Source organism: Musca domestica, unplaced genomic scaffold (assembly GCF_030504385.1).
Source record: "Musca domestica strain aabys unplaced genomic scaffold, Musca_domestica.polishedcontigs.V.1.1 14, whole genome shotgun sequence".
NCBI lineage: Eukaryota > Metazoa > Arthropoda > Insecta > Diptera > Muscidae > Musca > Musca domestica.
This window is the reverse complement of record NW_026712192.1, coordinates 763988-786724: the sequence shown is the minus strand read 5'-3', so window position 1 is coordinate 786724 and position 22737 is coordinate 763988. Positions and strand designations below refer to the sequence as shown.

Sequence of the window (22737 nt, the reverse complement as noted above, 5' to 3'; positions counted from 1 at the left end):
TAATAGCTTTTGATATCAAAATATGATAATTTATTATGACAACAGCAACAACAATATTAATATGAAATTAAACAAAAAAAAAACCTTCTCAATATTTAATTGTTTACCGGTAACTTAACTACCGGCAGGCAGTGAAAATTCCCCCTTGGTTTTGAGACAGAAAAAAAAAAAACGAAAAAAATTATTCTAACAATGCGAAACATAACTTTGAGGATGGTTACCCTTGGATGAGCTCTTTGAGGGGAATAGCCAAAGAAAAGGGGGAATTAAAATAGAATTGAAGTTATATTTTCTGGCCATGGGAAACTGGTGAAACCTTTCTACACAATGTGACAAGTTCTTGGCTAAAACACTAGTTCCGTTGTTGTGGAGGGGGAGACATAACAACCAACAAGTGTTGTCGGGGGGAGGGGAACAAAAATATTCAAATGTGGGTAAAGTAACTGAAATATAGGTTTGGTATAGGGTTGTTTTTTGTAGAATGATAAAATATGATGGTTTGGCTATGCTATGCTGTGCAGACCTTGGATTTGAAAAATACACACCTTAAGATTAGCTCATTTAGTAAAATATATATTTAGCTAGAAATTTATTTGAATCATTGACTCGAATTTATGAATAATGGAAATATGGAGAATAGTTTTACGAATTTTTTATTTGGAATTTTTATTTTTGTAGGGATTTGTTAAAAATCGATTTTAGTTCGTATAAAATGGAATTTGCATAGTGATACGCTTAAATATTTAATGGCTGTATAGGCTTATGCCAAATCGCATTAATGGAATAAATAAAACATGAAATTATCTAATTTAAAATTTGCTAACTACACTGAGCAACAGAAAAAAATAATTTCACGGAGAATCCAATACGTTACGAAGGTGGAGCTAAAAATAGAAGGCACGTGTGTCGGCGTTTTAAAAGTCATTGAAATAAAGGGGGCAAGCTACCCCAACTTCGCCACTTTTAAAAGTCACTAAAATAAATGGGGGAAAGCTACCCCTCCTTCCCCACTTTTGGAAATTTTGGAATCAAGGTTTCTCGGAATCCATGCATTTTAGTTAAATAGTATCTTCGGCAGTATTGCACATGAAAAGCGAAGATTATTTGGGTGAAATTATTTACCCCCAAGAAAGTCACCAAAGGGGACTTTTTTGGTCCTACTTTTTCTAAATATGGTTAAAAACTCCCTTGAAATGAGCCAAATATTCTACAGAATTATTTGCCATAAGAATCTACTATGGGTCGTAAGAGACATCAAAAGTATAAATCTTACCCAGACGTCAAGAACTCATATTTTTATACCCTCCACCATACGTAGCATATATATACATACATATATTAAGTTCGTCATTACGTTTGTAACTAATCGAAATAATCAATTTGTATATAACAATGTATATATATTCTTGATCAGCGTAAAATTCTAAGACGATTTAGTCCTGTCCGTCCGTCCCCCGATTTTGATGATTTCAGCCACAATTTCCATTGGAATTGTCTGAAATCCCACACAAGGAGTTCTTTCTGAGTAATTCACCCTCTGGAAGAGAACTGCTCATATAGGTCCACAACGGTACCCTCCGATATTCGGCATTTTTAATGATTTTAGCCACATTTTCCAATGGAATTTTTTGAAAATCCGCACAAGAAGTTCTTTCTGAGTACTTTACCCTCTGGAAGAGAATTGTTCATATAGGTCCACGATATCGTATAGCTCCCATACAACGGCACCCCACGATATTCGGTAGTTTGATGATTTTAGCCCAATTTTTTTAATGAAATTTTTTGAAAATAAACACAAGGAGTTCCCTTTGAGTACTTTACCCCCTGGAAGAGAATTGTCTATATAAGTCTACGATATCGTATAGCTCCCTTACAAGGGTACAGCCGATATTCGGTATTTTGATGATTGTAGCTAAATTTTTCAATAAAATTATCTGAAGATCCACATAAGGATTTCCTTCTGAGTAATTCATCACCTGGGAGAGAATTGTCTATATAGGTCCACGATATTGTTTATCCCCAATATAACGGTACCTCCCTATATGCGGTATTTGTCGATTTTAGGCGTCTTCCTATCGACCCCAATATAACGGCTATATTCGGTATTTTTAAGATTCTCAGAAAATTTTTATCGAATGTTCATCTTTTGAAAATTTCCAAATTCGTTCCAAATGGTGAAGGGTATTCAAAGTTCGACCCGGCCGAACTTAGACTTTTTTACTTGTTTTATAGAATAGAGATTTCTTTATCTTTGTGGCTTGTAGTGAAATTTGATGAAGTATATTTTTGTCTTGGACATCAACCTTCTAAAGTGATCTTTTGTTGGAGATTTTTGCACAAACTGAAACGAAGTATGGATTTAACCCTAAATATGGTAGAATTCCCTACGTTTTGCTTAGATTTAGACATTTGATGTCTTCCAGGACCTGTAGAATATTTTGACTTGCTACCTTACCGTTGAAGATGCATTTTTAACCATATTTTAAAAGAGGAACAAAATGATATTTTCGCACAATCTAATAAGAGGAGAAAATAGCCTACTTTAAAATGCTTATAACTCCTTAAATATTGACATTCGTTCTTGGTTTTTTAAATACCTTATACTCTGCAATTTTCTGAAGACAGTAGTCCATTAAGCTCGGTTGGGTTCCAGGCCATTGCAACATCGATCTGAGTCAATCGATTTGGAGTTCAAGAGCTCTTACTCTTATTACGCCGGGAAAATACAAGGGGATACAATGCATTTTAGAAATTTGGGCCGGTGGTCTCAAGGAAGAGATCAAGGTCGCTCATATCCACGGCGAAACTAGACATAAATTTTGTGGTGGGATTAATCACAGGTAAATGTAACATAAGGCCATGATTTCTGCGTGGGGTGTACACGACACCGATTACTTAAGGCCTTGTCCAGACGAGGAGGAAACGGTGGAGCATTTACTTTCTAGGCCTATGGGAAAGCAGATTCTGCACGATTCTTGTCATTCTCCGGAACTGAGTTAGAAGTCATTTTTCAGTTAGCCAGAAGACTAAAATTGCTAAAAACAACACCATGTTAATCTCTTTGTGGATCATACATTCTTTTTTTTCTCTAGATTTTTCTGGCTTTCTCTTTTCTCTTGAACTTTATGATAAACACAAGGGGATCGCTCTCCCTCTCCTTTCATAATCTGCTGAATTTTCCCTTAATTATTGAAACTGTCGAATTTTATGGTACAGTGTTATATACGATATTCAAATTCATTATTATCAAGGTTCATTATCAGAGACTCAATGATACCATGAGAGTTAAAAAACATTATTTTTTTTTTTTTTTGAAAAAATATTTTAACTTTCGTCCTGGGATTCAATTTCTGTCGTTTCCTTCCAATGGAAAGAAATGTCAAATGAAAATTTTTACAAAAAAACTTTTTTTATAATTAGCTCTCTGAAGTTGCAATTAAAACGGCCAAGAATATGACAATAAAAATTGGAATCCAATTATCACTGTCATCTCCTTGGGCCATAAAAAACACAATTGGAAAAGAGAATTATAAAAAGATATTTTCTTTAAAAAAATTTTAATTTGAAATTTCTCTCAAATATTCATCAACAAAAGACCTTCACCTTCCTAAGGCACACATTTCAAATAAAAAACAATTCCAATTTTAAGAATCCAAATCATGAATCCTTTTTCTCTGTGTTTAAAAAAAATGTCATAAAAACCTATCACTCCATTAATGCCGCACCCTATTTCAAACCCAATTCTACGACAACATGAACCCACAAAATATTAGAAATTCTAAAACAATAACTTCTTTCACTTCAATTACAAAACCCAAAATACAATGTATGGCAAAGAGAAGAAAACCAAACGCAAACTAGCAAACATCGTTGACAAAATTATGTTTTGACTGCTTAAAAACGCGCAAATGGTTGACATGGCCAACGGTTCGTCGGTTTGTCAAGCCTTTGTCTGTCTGTGTGTTTTGTATGCAGCACGTGAAATAAATTTATGTTGTTGGGCTCTTCTCTTTAGTCACTTTGACGACGACGTTTCACTTGTCTTTCAGTACCCTACAATTGGATTGAAAGCATATGCCATTCGTGTTTTATTTTATTTTTTTTTTTTTTTCTTAAGAGAGACCTAAAGAATTACCAAGAATTAAAAACAACAAAAATTAAACTTGGCAACAGAATTCAAAAAAAAAAAAAAAAAAAACTCCAGAGTTTACCTCGCAAACGGGGTTGGAAGAATGTAGCTGGGTTTCTATTATCATCGCCATCATCAACATCATCATCATCATCGTGATTAGAACACGTACTATAGTGCTATGGTTGTTGGCAAAAACTTGGCGGGCCATGCTTCGCCAACAATACCTAAGTGATTTTTTATTGTTGTTGTTGTTTGCTTTTTTTACTTTGTAAAGTTAAAGAGTTTTGCCGGCCATAATGATAATGCTGGCCTTTATTGGCAATGTTAAGGAATACAGCCCGCCAGCCGGGTCTCATTATTGTGGTGATTAAATAGATTTGTCCATATTTAAGTAAATATGTATAATGTATGCCCAGTGGCCTGATGAGGGTAAGTGTGAAATATTCTTAGAATGATAATGATTTTATTATTAGTTTAGTTTTTCCTTTTTCAAATTACGTTAAGTTATGTCAAAATGAGATATGCCAAGAACAACATAAATGGTTGATTATTTCGAAAAAAATAAATCTTAAACATTTTCGAAAAAACCGGTAATTGTATAAATTTGGCATGCTATGCAAAAATTGCAGAGAGAGGCATTTCAATACAGAAAACCAGTAAAGGAAGTCCTAAAGTCGGGCGGGCCGACTTTATGATACCCTACAACACTTTGCTAATTTAGTAGAGCTCCACATAACAATTAAAAGTTTTTATGGGAGAATTCAATCATGCACGCCATGATTATAATTAAAATTTAAAGTTCAAAGGACTAAATATGCCGAAGCATTTGTATATTTTAAATTCGGACTTGTATTGCTCATTTGGTGCAAAATTAATTTGGAATCATATAAAGATATATATGGGAACTATATCCAAATCGGAACCGATCTCGATAAAATTTAGCAAAGGTATTTCTGAGCTGTATTTGATATATTTCCCTGAATATCGTTGTTATGGAGGGCATATTACGGCTGTGGGTAACATATGTGACAAATCGGATGAACAGTATATATGGGAGTTATAGCTATATCTGAACCGATCTTCACCAAATTTGGCATACTGGCTTCTAGACTCAATTCGGTCGTAAGTGCCAAATTCCATCTCATTTAGACCAATATTAGACTTTTGGTGCACAATAAAAAGTAAATCGGACGAAGTTATATATTGGAGCTATATCCGAATCTGGACCGATCTCGATAAAATTAAGCAAATGTATTTCTGAGCTGTATTTGATATATTTTCCCAAATATTATTGTTACAGAGTGCATATTACGGCTGCGGAGGACAAAAATAACAAATCGGACGAACAATATAGATCTGGGAGCTATAGCTATATTTGAACCGATTTTCACCAAATTTGGCATACTGGCTTCTAGACTCAATTCGGTCGTATGTGCAAAATTTCATACTATTCGGGCTGATATTACACGTTTGGTGTACAATAAAAGGTAAATCGGACGAAGATATATATATGGTAGCTATATCCAAATCTGAACCGATCTCAATAAAATTTGGCAAAGATATTTCTGAGCTCTATTTGATATATTTCCCCAAATATTGTTGTTACAGAGTGCATATTACGGCTGCGGAGGACAAAAATAACAAATCGGACGAACAATTTAGATCTGGGAGCTATAGCTATACCTGAACCGATTTCGATAAAATTTGGCATACATATTTTTAGGCCTAATTTGATTGTATGTGCCAAATTCCATCCTATTTGGGAAAATAATAGACGTTGGGTGCACAATCAAAGGTAAATCGGACGAAGTTATATATGGAAGCTATATCCAAATCTGAACCGATCTCGATAAGATTTAGCAAAGGTATTTCTGAGCTGCATTTGATATATTTTCCCAAATATTGTTGTTACAGAGTGTATATTAGGGCTGCGGAGGACAAAAATAACAAATCGGATGAACAATATATGTGGAAGCTATAGCTATATCTGAACCGATTTCGATCAAATTTGGCATACTTATTTTAAGGCCTAATTTGATTGTACGTGCAAAATTCCATACTATTCGGACTGATATTACACGTTTGGTGCACAATAAAAGGTAAATCGGACGAACTTATATATGGGAGCTATATCTAAATTTTTACCGATTATCTCCAATTTCTATAGGGTTCGTCCTTGGTCCCAACAAATGATTTGTGCAAAATTTCATCTTAATCGGATAATACATGCGACCTGCATTTTGTTCTCAAGAATACATGGACAGACGGACAGACGGACGGACGGACTGACATGCATAAATCAACTCTGAAAGTGATTCTATGGAGATCCTCAAAAGTACTATGGGTCTACCTCGCTTCCTTCTCCATGTTACAAACAAATGCACAAAGACATAATACCCTGACCACCTTGTGGTGTAGGGTATAAAAATCTATTGCCTTCTCTTAATTGAGAAATGAATACTGAATATAGAACAAAAGACTTAAGCAACAAACTTCGATTTTTTGTCAGAGAACCATGTTAATATTGAGTAAAAATCGATTATATTCTCTTAATTAAAAATTGAATACTAAACATAAAACAAAAGACTTAGGCAACAAACGTTTTTTTTTTTGTCAGATAGGCATTTTGCTATAGAGGAAAAATCCAACACATTATCTTAATTAAGAACTGAATATAGAACAAAAGACTTAAGCAACAAACTTTTTTTGTCTATAGTCAAAAAATCTAATATCTCCTAATGGAGAACTGCACACTGATACGGAATATAAAACAAAAGACTTAAGCAACAAACTTCGTTTTTTTTGGCAGAGAGCCGTTTTAATATGGAGAAAATATCTATTATCTTCTCTTAATTAAGAACGAACACTCCAGCTACCGAGTATAGAACAAAAGACTTAAGCAACAAACGTTTTTTTTTATGAAACAAATTAAAATTGTTGCCTTTTTTGAAATTTAGCAAAAGTGAAAGAAACAGCTTTAGGGGACAAATATGACATTTGTAAGACGAGCCAACAAATGAGTTTAGAATGAAATGTTCGATGATTTTTTTTTTCAAAAATACTACTTCAGTTAAATGCAAAAAGGGAAAGTTCTCATAGTTTTTGGTGACATAAATAGGTTTTGAAAAACAAGAATCTAGAAATGGAATTTTTGGCGCTCTGGGGAAAATTGTTAAAAAAAAATGTATTCGAATAATCGGAATTTTTAAATTGAAACTATTTGAAAGTTTTAAACCAAGGTCCATATTTTGTGGGCCGTTATGACCATCTGATAACTAAATAATATGTTAAAATTCAAAATTATGATTTTAAATTCAAATTAAAATCAAATCATAATAATGTAAAATATGCTAAATTTATTGTCAAATGTAGTTTCCTGGTCCGACTTTATGTAGGCCTTGTGCTGACTATTATTTCAATTAAAATTGTTTCATGTTTTTAGAAGGTAAGCTATGAGATATAAATATTTTATTTTATATTTCTCTGTGACAGCTCTTAGGCATTATGGATTACAAAGTGCCAATATATACAGATTCTCAATCACAATTGGAAGTTGATATTTTTGAACCTAACATATCAAATAATAACCGGAAAATCTTAGAAGATTATCAAAGTAAATTAAAAAGGAGAGGCACGTATATCAGCGTTTTCAATGTTTACATCGGAAATTAACAAGAATACAAGGGTCAAGTTGGCCCCCTCTACCAAATTTTTTGAAATTTTCGGATTATTATTCCTCGGAATTCCTAAATTTTAGTTATAAAGTGCCATTGCCACTATTGCTAACAATTGTTTTGATTAAACATTTAAACCCTGAATCGAGCCACTACAGGGAACCTATTTTTATAAATGGCTAAAAACTTCATTGAATAAGATCGAAAAAAGTCAGAGTCAAAAAATAAACATTCATGGCTTAAAAAAAGCAAGAGAATTCGAAATCTACCTCAATGTTGGAAAATATTCATGCCTAGGTAAGTGGTATCGAATTTTACAAACAAAAAAATATAAACTCTAAGTTCGAGAGTTCTGAAGCTTCAAAACCTACCATAAAGAGATTGAACCCGAATCAAAGAATATGTTAAAAAATAAAATAAGAAACCTTTAAAACATTTTAAGATTCTATTTTTTTTACAATTTCTATATTTTTTTCTCAATTTTTAACTCAAATCTTCCCCAGCCTTCTTTTAATTACTTTCCAATAAAGTACAATGATATCATAACACCTTTGAAGACAAAAAAAGCTAATACAAAACAAATTGCAAAAATCCAATTTTGAGTTTAACTAAATCTCGTTTGGCCATATGTGAAGTGTTGCACAAAATGGTTAAGTCATTCTTACCCAATTACATAGAAAACAACGACAAATTCCATTAAAATTCCTTTCATCAATTGTTAATGAAAACAGATACAGATACAACCTTAAACATCTGTGTGTCTTAGATGTGTACGTTAAGAGCATTGCATATTTTTAGAAAATCTATAGAATTGAAATATTGTTAATTTAATATGTTTCACAGGGGCGTAGCTGTTTGTTTGGAAGCCAATTAGAAGGAGATCTGGAGATTTTCAATGAGTAGATACACATATAGAAGATACAAATATAGAAGATTTGGAGGACTTCTATACGAAATAGAAGATCTGAAGGATTGCTATACGAAATTAAAGATCTGGAAGAATTTCATACAAAGTAGAAAATCTAGAGATATAGAAGACTTGGAGCTCTTTTATGCCATTTAAAAAGACCTGGAACTCTTTTATGTCATCTAAAAAGACCTCTAGGTCTTCAATGCAATATAGAAGTCCCAGAGGTCTTCTACACGAAATAGAAGTACTAGAAGTCTTCTGTGCAATATAGAAGACATGGATGTCCTCTATGCGGTAAAGAAGACCTTGAGGTATTCTATGCGATGGAGATAGAGAGGACCTAGAGGTCTTTAATGCGATAGAGAAGACTTCGAGTTCTTCAATGCGATAGAGAAGACCTAGAGGTCTTCAATGCGATAGAGAAGACCTAGAGGTCTTCAATGCGATAAAGAAGGCCAAGAGGTCTTCTTTGGGTCTTCTATGCGATAGAGACGACCTAGATGTATTCTATGCTATATGGAAGACCTAGAGATCTTCTATGTCATACAAATAGACCTAGAGGTCCTCTAGGTCTTAGAGATCTTTTAGGCGAAAATGCGATATGGAAGACCTAGAGGGCTTCTATGCGATAAGGAAAACCTGGAGGTCTTCTATATGACTATGCAGACCTGTAGGTCTTACATACGACATAGAAGACCGCTAGCGATGAGAAGATCTCCAGCTCTTCTATGAGGAGAACTCCAGATATTCTATGAGAAGATCTCCAACTATTCTATGAGAAGATCTCCAGCTATTCTATGAGAAGATCTCCAGCTATTCTATGAGAAGATCTCCAGCTCTTCTATGAGAAGATCTCCAGATCTTCTAAGAGAAAGATCTCCAGATCTTCTAAGAGAAAGATCTCCAGATTTTCTATGAGAAGATCTCCAGCTCTTCTATGAGAAGATCTCCAGCTCTTCTATGAGAAGATTTCCAGCTCTTCTATGAGAAGATCTCCAGCTCTTCTATGAGAAGATCTCCAGCTCTTCTATGAGAAGATCTCCAGCTCTTCTATGAGAAGATCTCCAGCTCTTCTATGAGAAGATCTCCAGCTCTTCTATGAGAAGATCTCCAGATCTTCTATGAGAAGATCTCCAGCACTTCTATGAGAAGATCTCCAGCTCTTCTATGAGAAGATCTCCAGCTCTTCTATGAGAAGATCTCCAGATCTTCTAAGAGAAAGATCTCCAGATCTTCTAAGAGAAAGATCTCCAGATCTTCTAAGAGAAAGATCTCCAGATCTTCTAAGAGAAAGATCTCCAGATTTTCTAAGAGAAAGATCTCCAGATCTTTTATGAGAAGATCTCCAGATCTTCTATGAGAAGATCTCCAGATCTTCTATGAGAAGATCTCCAGATCTTCTATGAGAAGATCTCCAGATCTTGTATGAGAAGATCTCCAGATCTTGTATGAAAAGATCTCCAGATCTTCTATGAGAAGATCTCCAGATCTTGTATGAGAAGATCTCCAGATCTTGTATGAGAAGATCTCCAGATCTTGTATGAGAAGATCTCCAGATCTTGTATGAGAAGATCTCCAGATCTTCTGCGAGAAGATCTCCAGATCTTGTATGAGAAGATCTCAAGATCTTCTGTGAGAAGATCTCCAGGTCTTCTATGAGAAGATCTCCAGCTCTTCTATGAGAAGATCTCCAGCTCTTCTATGAGAAGATCTCCAGCTCTTCTATGAGAAGATCTCCAGATCTTCTGTGAGAAGATCTCCAGATCTTCTGTGAGAAGATCTCCAGCTCTTCTATGAGAAGATCTCCAGCTCTTCTATGAGAAGATCTCCAGCTCTTCTATGAGAAGATCTCCAGCTCTTCTATGAGAAGATCTCCAGCTCTTCTATGAGAAGATCTCCAGCTCTTCTATGAGAAGATCTCCAGCTCTTCTATGAGAAGATCTCCAGCTCTTCTATGAGAAGATCTCCAGCTCTTCTATAAGAAGATCTCCAGCTCTTTTATGAGAAGATCTCCAGCTCTTTTATGAGAAGATCTCCAGATCTTCTATGAGAAGATCTCCAGATCTTCTATGATAAGATCTCCAGATCTTCTATGAGAAGAAATCCAGATCTTCTATCAAAAAATCTCCATATCTTCCCTTAGACGATTTATTCCATATTTTGTGTATTCCCCCTGATTCCCACGCCCCTGCCCAGCTAACACATCTAATGCAAAATATTTATCTTACCTTGCAAGTTTGGAAAAATGCGCCAATACTTGATTTATGGTAGATGGCATCATTTACTATGCCAGCGGCAGAGGTTTTCGCCGCTGTGCAGCTGGAATTGTTGCCATTGACGATGGGATTAACACCAGTGCCAGTCGAGTTGCTGCTGCCACTGCTACTGCTGTGGGTACGAGCCAAACTATGTTTGGAATGTTTCAAATGTGGCTGTGGTTGATGTTGCTGCGATGAGGCCAAAGGCGCATGGGGTGGTGCAGTTTTAATGGCTACGGTATCCATTGTAGCCATTGTTCCAACCAAAATCGATTCGAGGGTGGGGTAAAATTAAGACAATTTTCTGAGGGGGAATTTGCTTGAAAATTGCTTTTATTTAAATGGAAATATTTATTTTATGCTTATGCTTGATTGAGAACATTGCAAGCAGTTAAATGCACTGGGGGTTCGCACTGTGTTGGGCAATTCACTTTTTATGTTGTTTTTGTTATGTTTTGTTTTATGTTTTGAGAAGCCAAAAAGCAGACGTTACGTTTTTCAAGGGAACATCCCTCTTTATTTTTGCTTTTTTATAAGGTTTTGTTAAAAGTTATTTTTTATTGCTGCACTTGAGCTAAGCCCTGACAAGGGTTGCAAAACTCTTCTTTTTCGTTTGTTTGTTTCGTTAAATTTTTTGTATGGTTGTTTGTTTTTGCACATATGTTATGATGAAGAACTAACTTCTTGACAATTATTTTAAATGCACCTGCTTTTTGCACAAGTTCGAGGTCTTCCCTCTGAAAGTAAATGCCCTTCGGACAACCAAAAAAAAAAGACGACAGGCAATAAATCGTTATGGAATAAGGTGCAAAATTTTGGAACACTTGCTGATATCGCTCACAATTTTAATTAATTGCATTCACTTTTTTAATTCAACAATTATTTCTTTAAATATTCAAAAACCATTATCGAATCACCAGTTATTTCCATTCATTTTTTTGTTATAATTACATTTTGATATTTTTGACTTCAAATGTCAAAAGATTAAACATTTACGTTTTATGCTTTGTTTCCAACCTTTTTATTCGTATTTTTTCACACTTGAAGATGTCTCAAGTCGCACAATAGAATCGAAAGACAACAAAAAAAAAGATGCGCTCTAAAAACTCACAAGTCAGTTTAGAGTCAAGTATCTTCATATTTCAACGTTTGCCAGCCCGTAGTAAACTCTGGCTGGGATTTATTCGTAAAAACACACACATAAACATTTTTAAATCCATATTTTTTATATTAGAAGTATTTCGAATAATATTTCATGCAATTTATTTCAATTATATCAATCTCCATTTATTTCTGTATATTTGTTTGGGTTTTCACATTTATTTCTTCACACCTTTTTTTGGTTTGTTTATTTTATTTTTTGTTTTCTCTGTTAAACCACACACTCACGCTCGAATCTGAACAATTTTGCGCCACAACGTCTGTTTAACTAAAGAGCATGTTAAACACTATTCTCACCTGGTAAGACAACAGGTAAAAATTCCCTCCAACATAAAAAAGGGGTTTTGCTGTTGCTTGTATGTAGCACTGCTCAAAACATAAAGAGGTGAGAGCAATTAACAAGTCTCTCTCTCTCTTTAAGCCACAATTTGTTTGGGAAATTTTGTAAAGGGAAATTATTAGTTGTTTTGGTTACAAGCAAAGAGAAATACTTGCATGGAATTCTCTCTTCATTGAGTTATGAATTGTTGACGACTAAAACATTGATTAAAACTCGAAGCATATCTTAAGGCGATATGAAAAAAATACTAATGCCTTAGTAACGACCAATTTACAAATTTTATACAGACAATTGTATAAAAAATGAAAAAAGAAATATTTTTCATTTCATATTTTCATGGAACAGAAATCCTGCACACATTTAATGGTGTATGGACAAAATGTGGACTTTTTATGAAAAATAAAAAATTGTTTATATATTCCCTAAAAATGGTCCTAATCTTCGAAAAAACATAGTATCGTAGGGTGCAATTTCGTTCACCTTCATCCCAAAAAAGAAATGTGCAAAATGTGGATATCATATTTTAATTTTTTGTTATTTATAGCAGAAGCAGTAGAGGGACAGGAAGAGATGGGTAGAAAATCGCAAATTAAGATTTCCATTTTAAAATTGTTAGATATAAATGTGTGATTGATGACAAATTATGAGTGATAGTATTACTATGAAGAATGTTCGATCCATTCGGACAAATTCATCGAAAATGATTTAGTATAAAGAAATTGAGGATTTGTTATACCCTTAATTTTGTGGCTACAGTGGGTATTTATTATAGAGCCTTAATTTCCTTTCTTTTCCATATAAAAACTTTGGAATTGAGTCATGACCGCCAGTTAATTTGATAGGTTGGGGAGTATAGTATTGTAATAATTCTGCCAAATTTAGATCAGGTTCGGATGTGGGTACTGCCGATGGTACCCTTTTTAACCCCCAGTATTCTATTTCTTATAGATTTTCTGCTTCGTTTAGAAGACCTCCTGATCTCATATATCACATAGAAGATAAACAGGTATTCTATATCGTATAGAGGACCTACAGGTCCTGTATGTCTTAATGAAAACCTAGAGGTCTCCTATGGCGTATAGAAGACCTCTTTGTTTTCTATGTCGTATAGAAGACCTCTAGGTTTTATATGTCACATAGGGGACCTCCAAGTCTTCCATATTGCTGAGAAGAAGACCTCCAGGTCTTCTATGTCGAATAGAAGAGCTCCAGGTCTTCTATGTCGAATAGAAGAGCTCCAGGTCTTCTATGTCGAATGGAAGACCTCCAGGTCTTCTATGTCGAATGGAAGACCTCCAGGTCTTCTATGTCGAATAGAAGAGCTCCAGGTTTTCTATGTCGAATAGAAGAGCTCCAGGTCTTCTATGTCGAATAGAAGAGCTCCAGGTTTTCTACGTCGAAGAGAAGAGCTCCAGGTCTTCTACGTCGAAGAGAAGAGCTCCAGGTCTTCTATGTAGTGTAAAAGACGTACAGGTCGCCAATGTCACATATGCGATCCCAGGTCCATTATGTCGCATAGGGTAGCTCCAGGTCCTCTATGTCGCATAGAGGACCTTCAGATCTTCTATATTACATGGAGGACCTCCAGGTCTCCTATATCGCATAAAACACCTCAAAGTCTTCCATACCGCTTGGACGACATCCTGGTCTTCCATGCCGCGTAGAAGACATCTTGGTCTGCTATTTATCATGGAAGACTTTTAGGTCTTCTATTTCATATATACCGCATAGAAGAACTCCAGAGAAGACCGACAGGTCTTCTGTATCGCATAGAATAATTCCATGTCTTCAAAATCGCCTAAATGACCTCTAGGTCTTTAATATCGCCTATACGACCACCGGATGACCTAGGGGTCTGTAATTTCGACCTCCTGTTCTTCACTTTTGTATAGAATATCGATAAGTCTTTTATTTCAAATGAGAGGACTCTTGGCCTGCTATTTCACATGGGATACGTCTAAGTGTTTTATTTTGAATAGAAGACCCCCAGCATTCTTTATCGCATAAAAGACACTCAAGTCATCTATATCGCATAGCAGATCTCCAAATCTTCATTTTATGCGAAAGACTTCTAGGTGACGCCTTTTACTTGGACGACCACCATATATATCTCATAAGGGAAATCCAGGACTTCTAAAGTACAAAAAAATCTCATGGTACTCTATATCTTATAACAGACTTCTAGGTGTTTGACATTCCCTATAAGTCCTCTTAATTGTATTTTCGTATGGAAAACCTCAAAATTGACGTATAGGTCTGCCGCTTCGTATATAAGATCTCTGAACATATGGTTTTTAATTTTAATAATATTGTAAAACAGGCCCATGAAATTCCTGTACCCCATAGCATTGTTCAGTCGAAAGGTCAAACCTGGCTAAAACTTCGATAATTGAACAATTGTCACAAACAGACTTTGAGGCCGTCTTGTTAAGCTTATATTTATTTTTTCTGCTATTTAGCCATCTTTCATTACCGTCCGGGTCAACATTGATTTTTAAAAAAAAAATTTAAATTACAAATGATTGGATTTCATAATTTCTGAGGCCGGCAACTTTTCTTTTCGCCAGTACCATCTAGACAAAATAATGTGCTCCACCAGAAAAATATCATTTTTTTTACTATTTGTTTAGTTTTCGTCGATAAACTATGAGTATAATCATTTTCAGTAACCTCATTATAACATTGCAGCTACTTTGTAGAGAAGAGAAATATTTTATTTTTCATCCTAAAACTATGCTCTGTTTTTAAGCAATGTTCGTTTCTTAAGTCTTTTATATGCCTACCAAAAGTAAACCAAAGAGAAATAAAATTGGATGAATCTAAGCCAGAGACAGATGTTGATACAACATAAAATCCATGTAACGGCTTAAAAAATAAATTAATTAATTTACATTAATTAATTAAATTAAAATAAATTAAAAACCAAAATAAGTGGTTAACATCAAATGAAATTGATGTATTTTTACTAAAAATAAATATTTTTAAAATAATTAAATTATCCTGTACTTTCTCACATTTTTAATGTTGTTTTTTGCTCTCCGAAAAATTTCCCAACCAAAAACAGTATTTTTAAATCCCTACATTCCCTGTCTTATCAGATCAACCCAAGAGCAACCAAAACAGACACACACAACATCCCAAAACCCGAAACACACAAAAACCCGTGTTTCTTTCTTTGGCTACAGTCGATCAGTGCCGACTTACAAGTCTGGCTGAGAAAAAACAAAATGGCTGACTTTTATGCTGTGCTGTGCCGTTTTCTTTTCTTCTGGATTGATGCCAATTTTACAGGCCACGATCATACGCGTTTGAGGGGAGATTGTTTGATGGGTGACGGGTCTCTGTGTGTGTTTTCGTGTTTTTGCGATTCTTTGTCTTGCTGTGGTGTTCGAAACCTAAGCAAACTGGAAATACAACAAATGGCAGGGGACAAGCTGGAGAAAAATGTTAAAGAAAACTTGCGGATAAAGCTGTGGTTTACAAGCACCCAAGTGGGTATTGCGAACAAGCTGAAAAACTGATGTAGAAGGCATACACGCACACACACGAGAGTATGTGAGAGTGTTGGTGTGTGAGTTTTTGCAGAAGACCATGGGTAAAAAAAAATTTCAAGAAGAACTCTCCATTGGCAAGAAACTTTGGTAACAACCAAACACACTGCTGACAGTCGGACATTATACCCGGACCCAAAAGCCAAATGTATGGAAAATGACAAGCTATCAGTTGTTGGGATGAGTGGTTTGAAGATGGGTTGTTTGTCTGTCTGTCTGTCGTTGTTGTTTTTCTTCTTCTTTGGATATTCTGCTTTACGTTTCTTGTTTTTATTATTCTCTTGGTTATTTTTTTTTTCGTATTAAATGCTGATTGCATTTTATATGGAGTTGATGTTGCTGCTGATGATTTTTTGTTGGTTCTTCTGTCATTTTGTGTTTTTCTGATAAGAGTTGAGTCTTTGTGCGTTTTTTTTTCTGCTTCTCCATCTTCTGGTTATTTCTTCTCGTTTGATTTATTGTTTTGCTATGCACCCAGAGAAAAAATGACAACATCCGTGTATGAAATGACCACATCCGTGTATGATAGTGTATCAACCACGTTTGGTGTCAAAATGAGCACGCTGTTGTCATTTTGACACCGAGATTTTGGCAACGATTTCAACAACAGATGTGCATGAAATGAGCACATACGTGGTCATTTCGAGCACGCCCCGTTGTCAGATTGTCAACGCTTCGTTGTCAGATCGTCAACGCTTCGTTGTCAGATTGTCAACGCTCCGTTGTCGGATTGTCAACGCCCGTTGTCAGATTGAAATCAATGGTGGTCATTTTTTGATATCCGTTCCTTTTCCATTTTATACCCTTAGTAGAAGAAACGACATTTTTTGAAAAGTATTTTATTGAACGAAACCAATTACATAAATTCAATATAAATACATATTTGATTTAACAAAACAATTCGAATTACATATATTCAATGTATAGAAACAAATTAAATTAACTTAAATCTGAAATAAACTTTTCCATTATTCATAGGATATAAGTGAAATGGGTAAGTAATAAAATCTAAAATTGGTATTAAAAAAATTGTATCCTCATTCAGAGAACCAACTTCATACGATTGTAAATGGTAATCAAAGTTTTTAACTTTTACTTGGTTACATAAAATGTAAACATTTTCATTTTCAATTATTAAATGTTTAATTTTGAAAAGTTCAATTGCGGCATTATTTGTTGCTAAATAATAGTTTTTTTTATACCTAGTTCCCTTAAAAAAAATGTCATCAGACACTTTGCAATTTTGGTAATTTAAAACTGGCTTACTTTTTTTGTAACAATATTCCTCTTTTGCCAAATCTTCGATGGTATGCGTATTAATGATAACATTTGGTTCTAAGTTATCTTCGTGTTTTAATAAAAAATTGGAAAATTTCAATCCAGACTTAATAGATAATGAACGACAGGGATTTACTCTTGATGTAGTATTTCCTAAATAGGCTTTTGCTTCCTTGTGTTTAGCTTCGAATCTCATGCTCCAGAGATATTTAAGGGGACCACATTTTCGGATAGCTGTGGGATAGTGGACAAGAAAGTGGTGTTTCGGTTTTAACGAACCGTATAATGTTATATAAAGTGAATGGTGATCTCTAATTAATTCTTCCAATTTTATTAAATCGTCTTCTATATAACTTGGTCTTAAAAGTAAATCGATTATTTGTAATAATATTATAAAAACTTTCCAGTGATCGTTGGAGAAAGGAATTAAATCGCCTACCATTAAAGGTAAAAAATTAGTAAAACACATAGTTTCACTAGCTGTCATTTTTAAGTTATAGTTTTTCAATCTACATAAATCTAGTGGTCCAGATTTATTTCCCACTTCAATTTCTCCAAATTGGAATAAAGATTTTCTGCTGTTAATACAATCTAACGTAACAATATTTTCTTGAATCAGCCCGAGAATTACATTAGACATATCGTAGACACATATGCCCTCGAAAATGTCATGCATAATATCAAAACAAAAATTTTCAGTGACGTTAAAATTTGGTAAAGATTCGAAGATACACTTGTTTTTAATACCTGTTTCTTGAAAATTATTTTCCAATACATTTGAGTTGTAATTCTCTTGGTTTCTTAAACTATCTAAATGCTGAATTGCGTCGAATTGCATTTGGGACTTTTTTCTTCTACATACCCGGCAAAATCTTTTAGAGTTAAATGATTGCACGTAGCCTAAAATACTATTAACTGCTAAATTATCTCCAATAATTACACCTAAAATAAAATGCACCTTCTGAACACTTTGTTGAACACAAATTTCAACCCCTTCTTCTAGAATTTTTAACTCTTCTACAAGATTGTGAAATGAAACTTCATTTCCACGTTCTTTTAAATCCTTTGATGGTATAAACGCAGCAGTTAATATATAATCAAGTTTTGACAACAAGTGCTGTGGCATTGAAGGAAAGCTAATATAACAACCACATATGGAAAATGTATGGGTTCCAAGAGGATTATTAATTTGAAAATCATCCATGTAAAGGACATAGGGAATAACTAAATTGTACTGATATTTTAATAATTTAGTTTTATATAACTCACCGTTTGTAAAATTTTGTAAAACAGGTGAATTTAGGAATTTTTTGGAGTTTTCTAATGTCAAATCTAAGAGATTTGGAATTTTAAAAAGGGCACTTATCATGAATTTCAGTGGCATTATATAAATATTGGATAACTTTGGACCTAAACTGGGATTTCCGCTGATAACAATTTCCGAGACTTGATTGCTAATTACATAAACCTTTGGATCATCATAAAAGTTTAGTTCTTTTAAAATTTTTAAAAGTCTATATTCCGTTCTAGTTTCTTCGAAAGGATTTTTACAAAAGTTTAGTAAGTACCTTAAGTCTTCATAATTTGGATGATCAGTTATATATTTTTCAATTGTACATGAAATGGATGAAAGCAGAATTGAAACAGAATGTTGTATTTCTATAACATGATTTCTAGGCATATAGCTTTGACCATGTAATTGTAAAGACAGATATAAGGTTTTCTTTTTCAAAACATTTAAATCCTTTTCTATTGTATTGTTGTTAATAACAGTTTCACTGTTTGTATAATCATTTTCTTTTGATGATGACATTTCAACTGGCACATTAATGGCTTTAACCATTGGTGGAGCTTTTGTGTGATTCTTGTGAAGTTTTTCTAAATGAATTCTGAATGACGTAAATTTTGTAAATGTTTGCTTACAGTTGTCCTGAACGCATTGTACTTTTAAAAATTTAGTGGACATTAAATGGTCTGTTTTCAAATGAGCTATTAAAAGATTTGCCTTATCAAAATGCTTACGGCAACGAAAGCAAATATACATTTTGAATTGTACTTTAATTATTGTTGCAGAAATTAATAAGTGAAGTCAAATTAACTGATTTTATATCATATACAGTATTAATTTCATAAAAATATTTTTGGATAAAAATCCATGGAATTTGGCAGGCATTTGGATATTTTAAAGAAAGTGCATGAAAAATTTTAAAACATGTATCTAAACATTCGAGGAACGATTGAAATTTTAACAAATTGTGGTTAAAAAAAACATAAAAACCTTTTATATTGAAATCGGACAAACCCTCCACAATTATAAATGGCTGTATAGTTAATCCAGCATTGTAATACTTTTCAGTGACTGTATCAATTTGCCTTTTATAATCGTTAATTGTCGGTAGTCGCAGTACGAAACTTTCCTGCGAATCAGCTATTGTTACTTTTTTTCGTAATTTACCGTTTCCACATTTAAACCTAGCAGGTGATGGTAAAACTGAATTCAACAGTATTGCGTATATATAATCTTGAGCATCTGCAACCGAAATATAAAATAAATATTACTTTTAATGTTTATGATAAATCAGGAATTAAAATTTACCTATGCTGCTTGCCGTCAAAACATTTGCGAAGAGTTGTTTGCAATGTTCGTTATGAATATTTTTCCCATAATAATTGTAAATTTTTTTCTTAAATTGGTCCCATTTAGAAAGTAGAAGATTGCCTTTCTGTGGATACATAATATCGAAATCAATGTTGACCTAAAACGAAACATTAGTATCCATATACAAATAAATAGCTCATGGCTACTTACCAATTCTGAAGCTCTTGCATCGGACAACTTCGTCCATTCAAGGAGAAATGTATGGCTACTTAAATTTTTTATATCTCTTTGCCGTATGTTAAAAGATCTTTTCCATTTTTCGCAGATCGATCCCCAATCATTACATTCTCTTAGTAAGGAAGCTTTCAATGAATTTTCAACTGATTCATCAATTTCGGGAACATCTTTGTTACAAAAATTAGGAGATGTGTGAGTTGCTGCTTTGCTTGTGCTAGGCTCGGAAATCAAAAGCTTTATTCTTTTGGACTTCTTGTTTCTATACTTGGCATAAAGTTTTCCGCTTGCGTTGTTCTTTCCTTTTCTTGAAATGTAATAATAATCCTAAAAATAAAGACATATTATAAGTTAAGAAACTACATAATCAGATACGTTGTTTATATTGTTAATCTTACCCTCATTTCGTTTTCAAGAGGAAAAACGGAACAAATTTCATCCAATATGCGCATATAGTCTTGAGTGTAAAGAGTAACATTGTTGGTTAAAATATCTTCAATAATTATATTAATTATATCATCTCTTTGCTCGTCACTTAATTTCTTATTAACGCTACTACATTCAAGCGCTAGTTTCCCCTTCGAGGTATGTGTTAACAATTCCGTTAGATCCTATATTAAATAAAAAAACTACATTAACTATGCTTACACAAATATTACTCTTACCTTACCTCTGACAAAATTCCTTTGGCTTTTGAGCAGTTCGAACCTGTAGTGTCGGGAGTACCAGGAGTACTTGCAGGTGTCTCGTTGCGTTTCCACCATTCACCTATTTTAGATGGAACTGACATAGTTTCGTCATCAATCCCGAGCTATTGTTATGACAATATTAATACTGAGTTCAACTCTGTAAAACAAATAATACGTACCTTTCGTTTTTTCCAAGCAAAGAGCTTTTCTCTGAATTCAACACGCAGTCCCAATGGTGGCACTGCTTCCTTTAAATCTTCTTTTTTCAAGTACTGCAAGCTGCGAAATGTTACATGTGATGCTAAAAGAACAAAAAAGAAAATTCTTTGTTAATTACACTGATTAACTGAAAAATTCATTTTTATTTACTTACCTTTTAATTGTTCAAAAAGCGACTCCATATTTATTCCTTTTAAGAACTCCCTTAACATATAATCGTCCTCATTGTTTTCCGCATCTTGACTGCTGCAATGGTTTGTATCGCGAACCACAACAATATTGCCATCGATTTCTAACAACTCACCAATGATATTTTGAGGATCTTGCGAATTATTATTCATTTTCAATAAATTTTTTGCACAATGCGTCCTTTCTCTTTCAATAACACGGAAAAAATGGTAAATATGCAGCCGATTGCACACGAGTAAAAAAAATGACAACGGTGGTGCATGATTCATACACGGTAGTTGCTAAAATGGCAACGATCGTGTACGATTCATGCACGTCGGTGTACAAAGTAACAACGGTGGTGCATCATTATGCAGGTGGTGGTGCATAATTCATACACGACCGGTGTCATATTGACAACGACCGTGTGTGAATCATGCACCACCGTTGTCATTTTTTACTCGTGTGTAATCGGCTGCAATTACCAATATTACAAATGGACAAATTAAGCACGGCTGTTGTTGGTACCGAAAGTTGACCACGTCTCGGTGTCAATTTGAGCACGTTCGTGCACAATTCACCAACAGCCGTTGTTGAAAAATATAACAACGGGTCGTTGCGAAAATGACAACATACGTGCTTGATTTCGCAACGGGATTTTTCCCTCAGTGTGTAGTTTCTGTTGTGTTTGAGTCTTTTTTGTTTTTTTGGTCGTTTGTTTTGTTCACAGCATCTTCTGAAAAGGGTTTTTGATGTTAAAGCCCGAGTCTGGCTGTAGGCTCGGGAGAGTGTGTGTAAGCATGTATAACCAATGTTTAATTTTAGCCGTATTGTTTGTTAGTTTTTTTTTTTTTTTTTTTTTTGCTGTTGATGTTCTTGTTGTTTTTTTTTTTTTTTTTTTTTTTTTTTTTTGTTACAAACGCTATAGGCCTCAATTTGTACTCTTGCCTGCCATTGAACTGATTTATGTGTTATTTATAAAGACTTGGGTATTCCATGTTTTTGTCTCTTTTTTGCAGAAATTCTAAAGTCTTAAGTGGTAGCCCCGATAAAAAGCGCCAAAAGAATTTTTTGAAACACAAAAATTCGTTACAATTATTTTTGCAAGAATTTCGTTTAAAAATATTTTTAAGGCATTTTCTTGTGTGAATACAACAGGGATATGGTGTGAATATATATCTCAAATTACAGAATAATTAAGTGTGATTTAACAGTGGGTATCATTACTGCATGTTGGTATGAGAATCAGTGTTTCGGAAATTGAGGCTAAAAGTAACCCAAAAATGTACCTAAAAAAGTTTGAAACTTTTCACGACGTTTTTGGGTGGCCAGAAAGTAGATTCAAAAACCTGAAATCTGGTAAGAGCATAATTGTTGGTGCTAAGAGCTAAAATAGGCAGGCTAAGGGTAAAATACTCATTCCTTAGCCTGTCCTATCTTAGCTCTTCACGCCAACAATTACTCTCTTACCATCTGTCATCGGTTATTCTATTAAATTGGTCCTAAATATGCAGAATTTTTTTT

The 22737-nt window shown here is 34.1% G+C and overlaps 2 protein-coding genes across 5 annotated transcripts in view; both read right to left on the bottom strand.

Annotated features, from left to right (window-relative positions):
- Positions 1–22737, bottom strand: part of LOC101888198 (uncharacterized) — a 303808-nt gene that overhangs the window by 143095 nt on the left and 137976 nt on the right. For 2 of the 4 annotated variants that reach the window (XM_020037532.2, XM_059119078.1), the window contains exon 1: positions 10945–11889. The exons of the other annotated variants lie outside the window; for them this stretch is intronic. In XM_020037532.2, the coding sequence (XP_019893091.2) occupies positions 10945–11229 (285 nt within the window). In that variant the 5' untranslated portion in view covers positions 11230–11889. Of the gene's footprint in view, positions 1–10944; positions 11890–22737 lie in introns of those variants that run through there. 4 annotated transcript variants of the gene reach the window in all.
- On the bottom strand, positions 18528–22060 carry LOC131801075 (uncharacterized). Its single transcript, XM_059119079.1, has 7 exons — positions 21200–22060; positions 21006–21127; positions 20808–20948; positions 20536–20748; positions 20114–20464; positions 19901–20060; positions 18528–19834 (listed from the first exon to the last, which is right to left on the bottom strand). The coding sequence occupies exons 1-7, from the start codon at positions 21501–21503 to the stop codon at positions 19362–19364; spliced, it is 1764 nt and encodes a 587-aa protein (XP_058975062.1). The 5' UTR covers positions 21504–22060; the 3' UTR covers positions 18528–19361.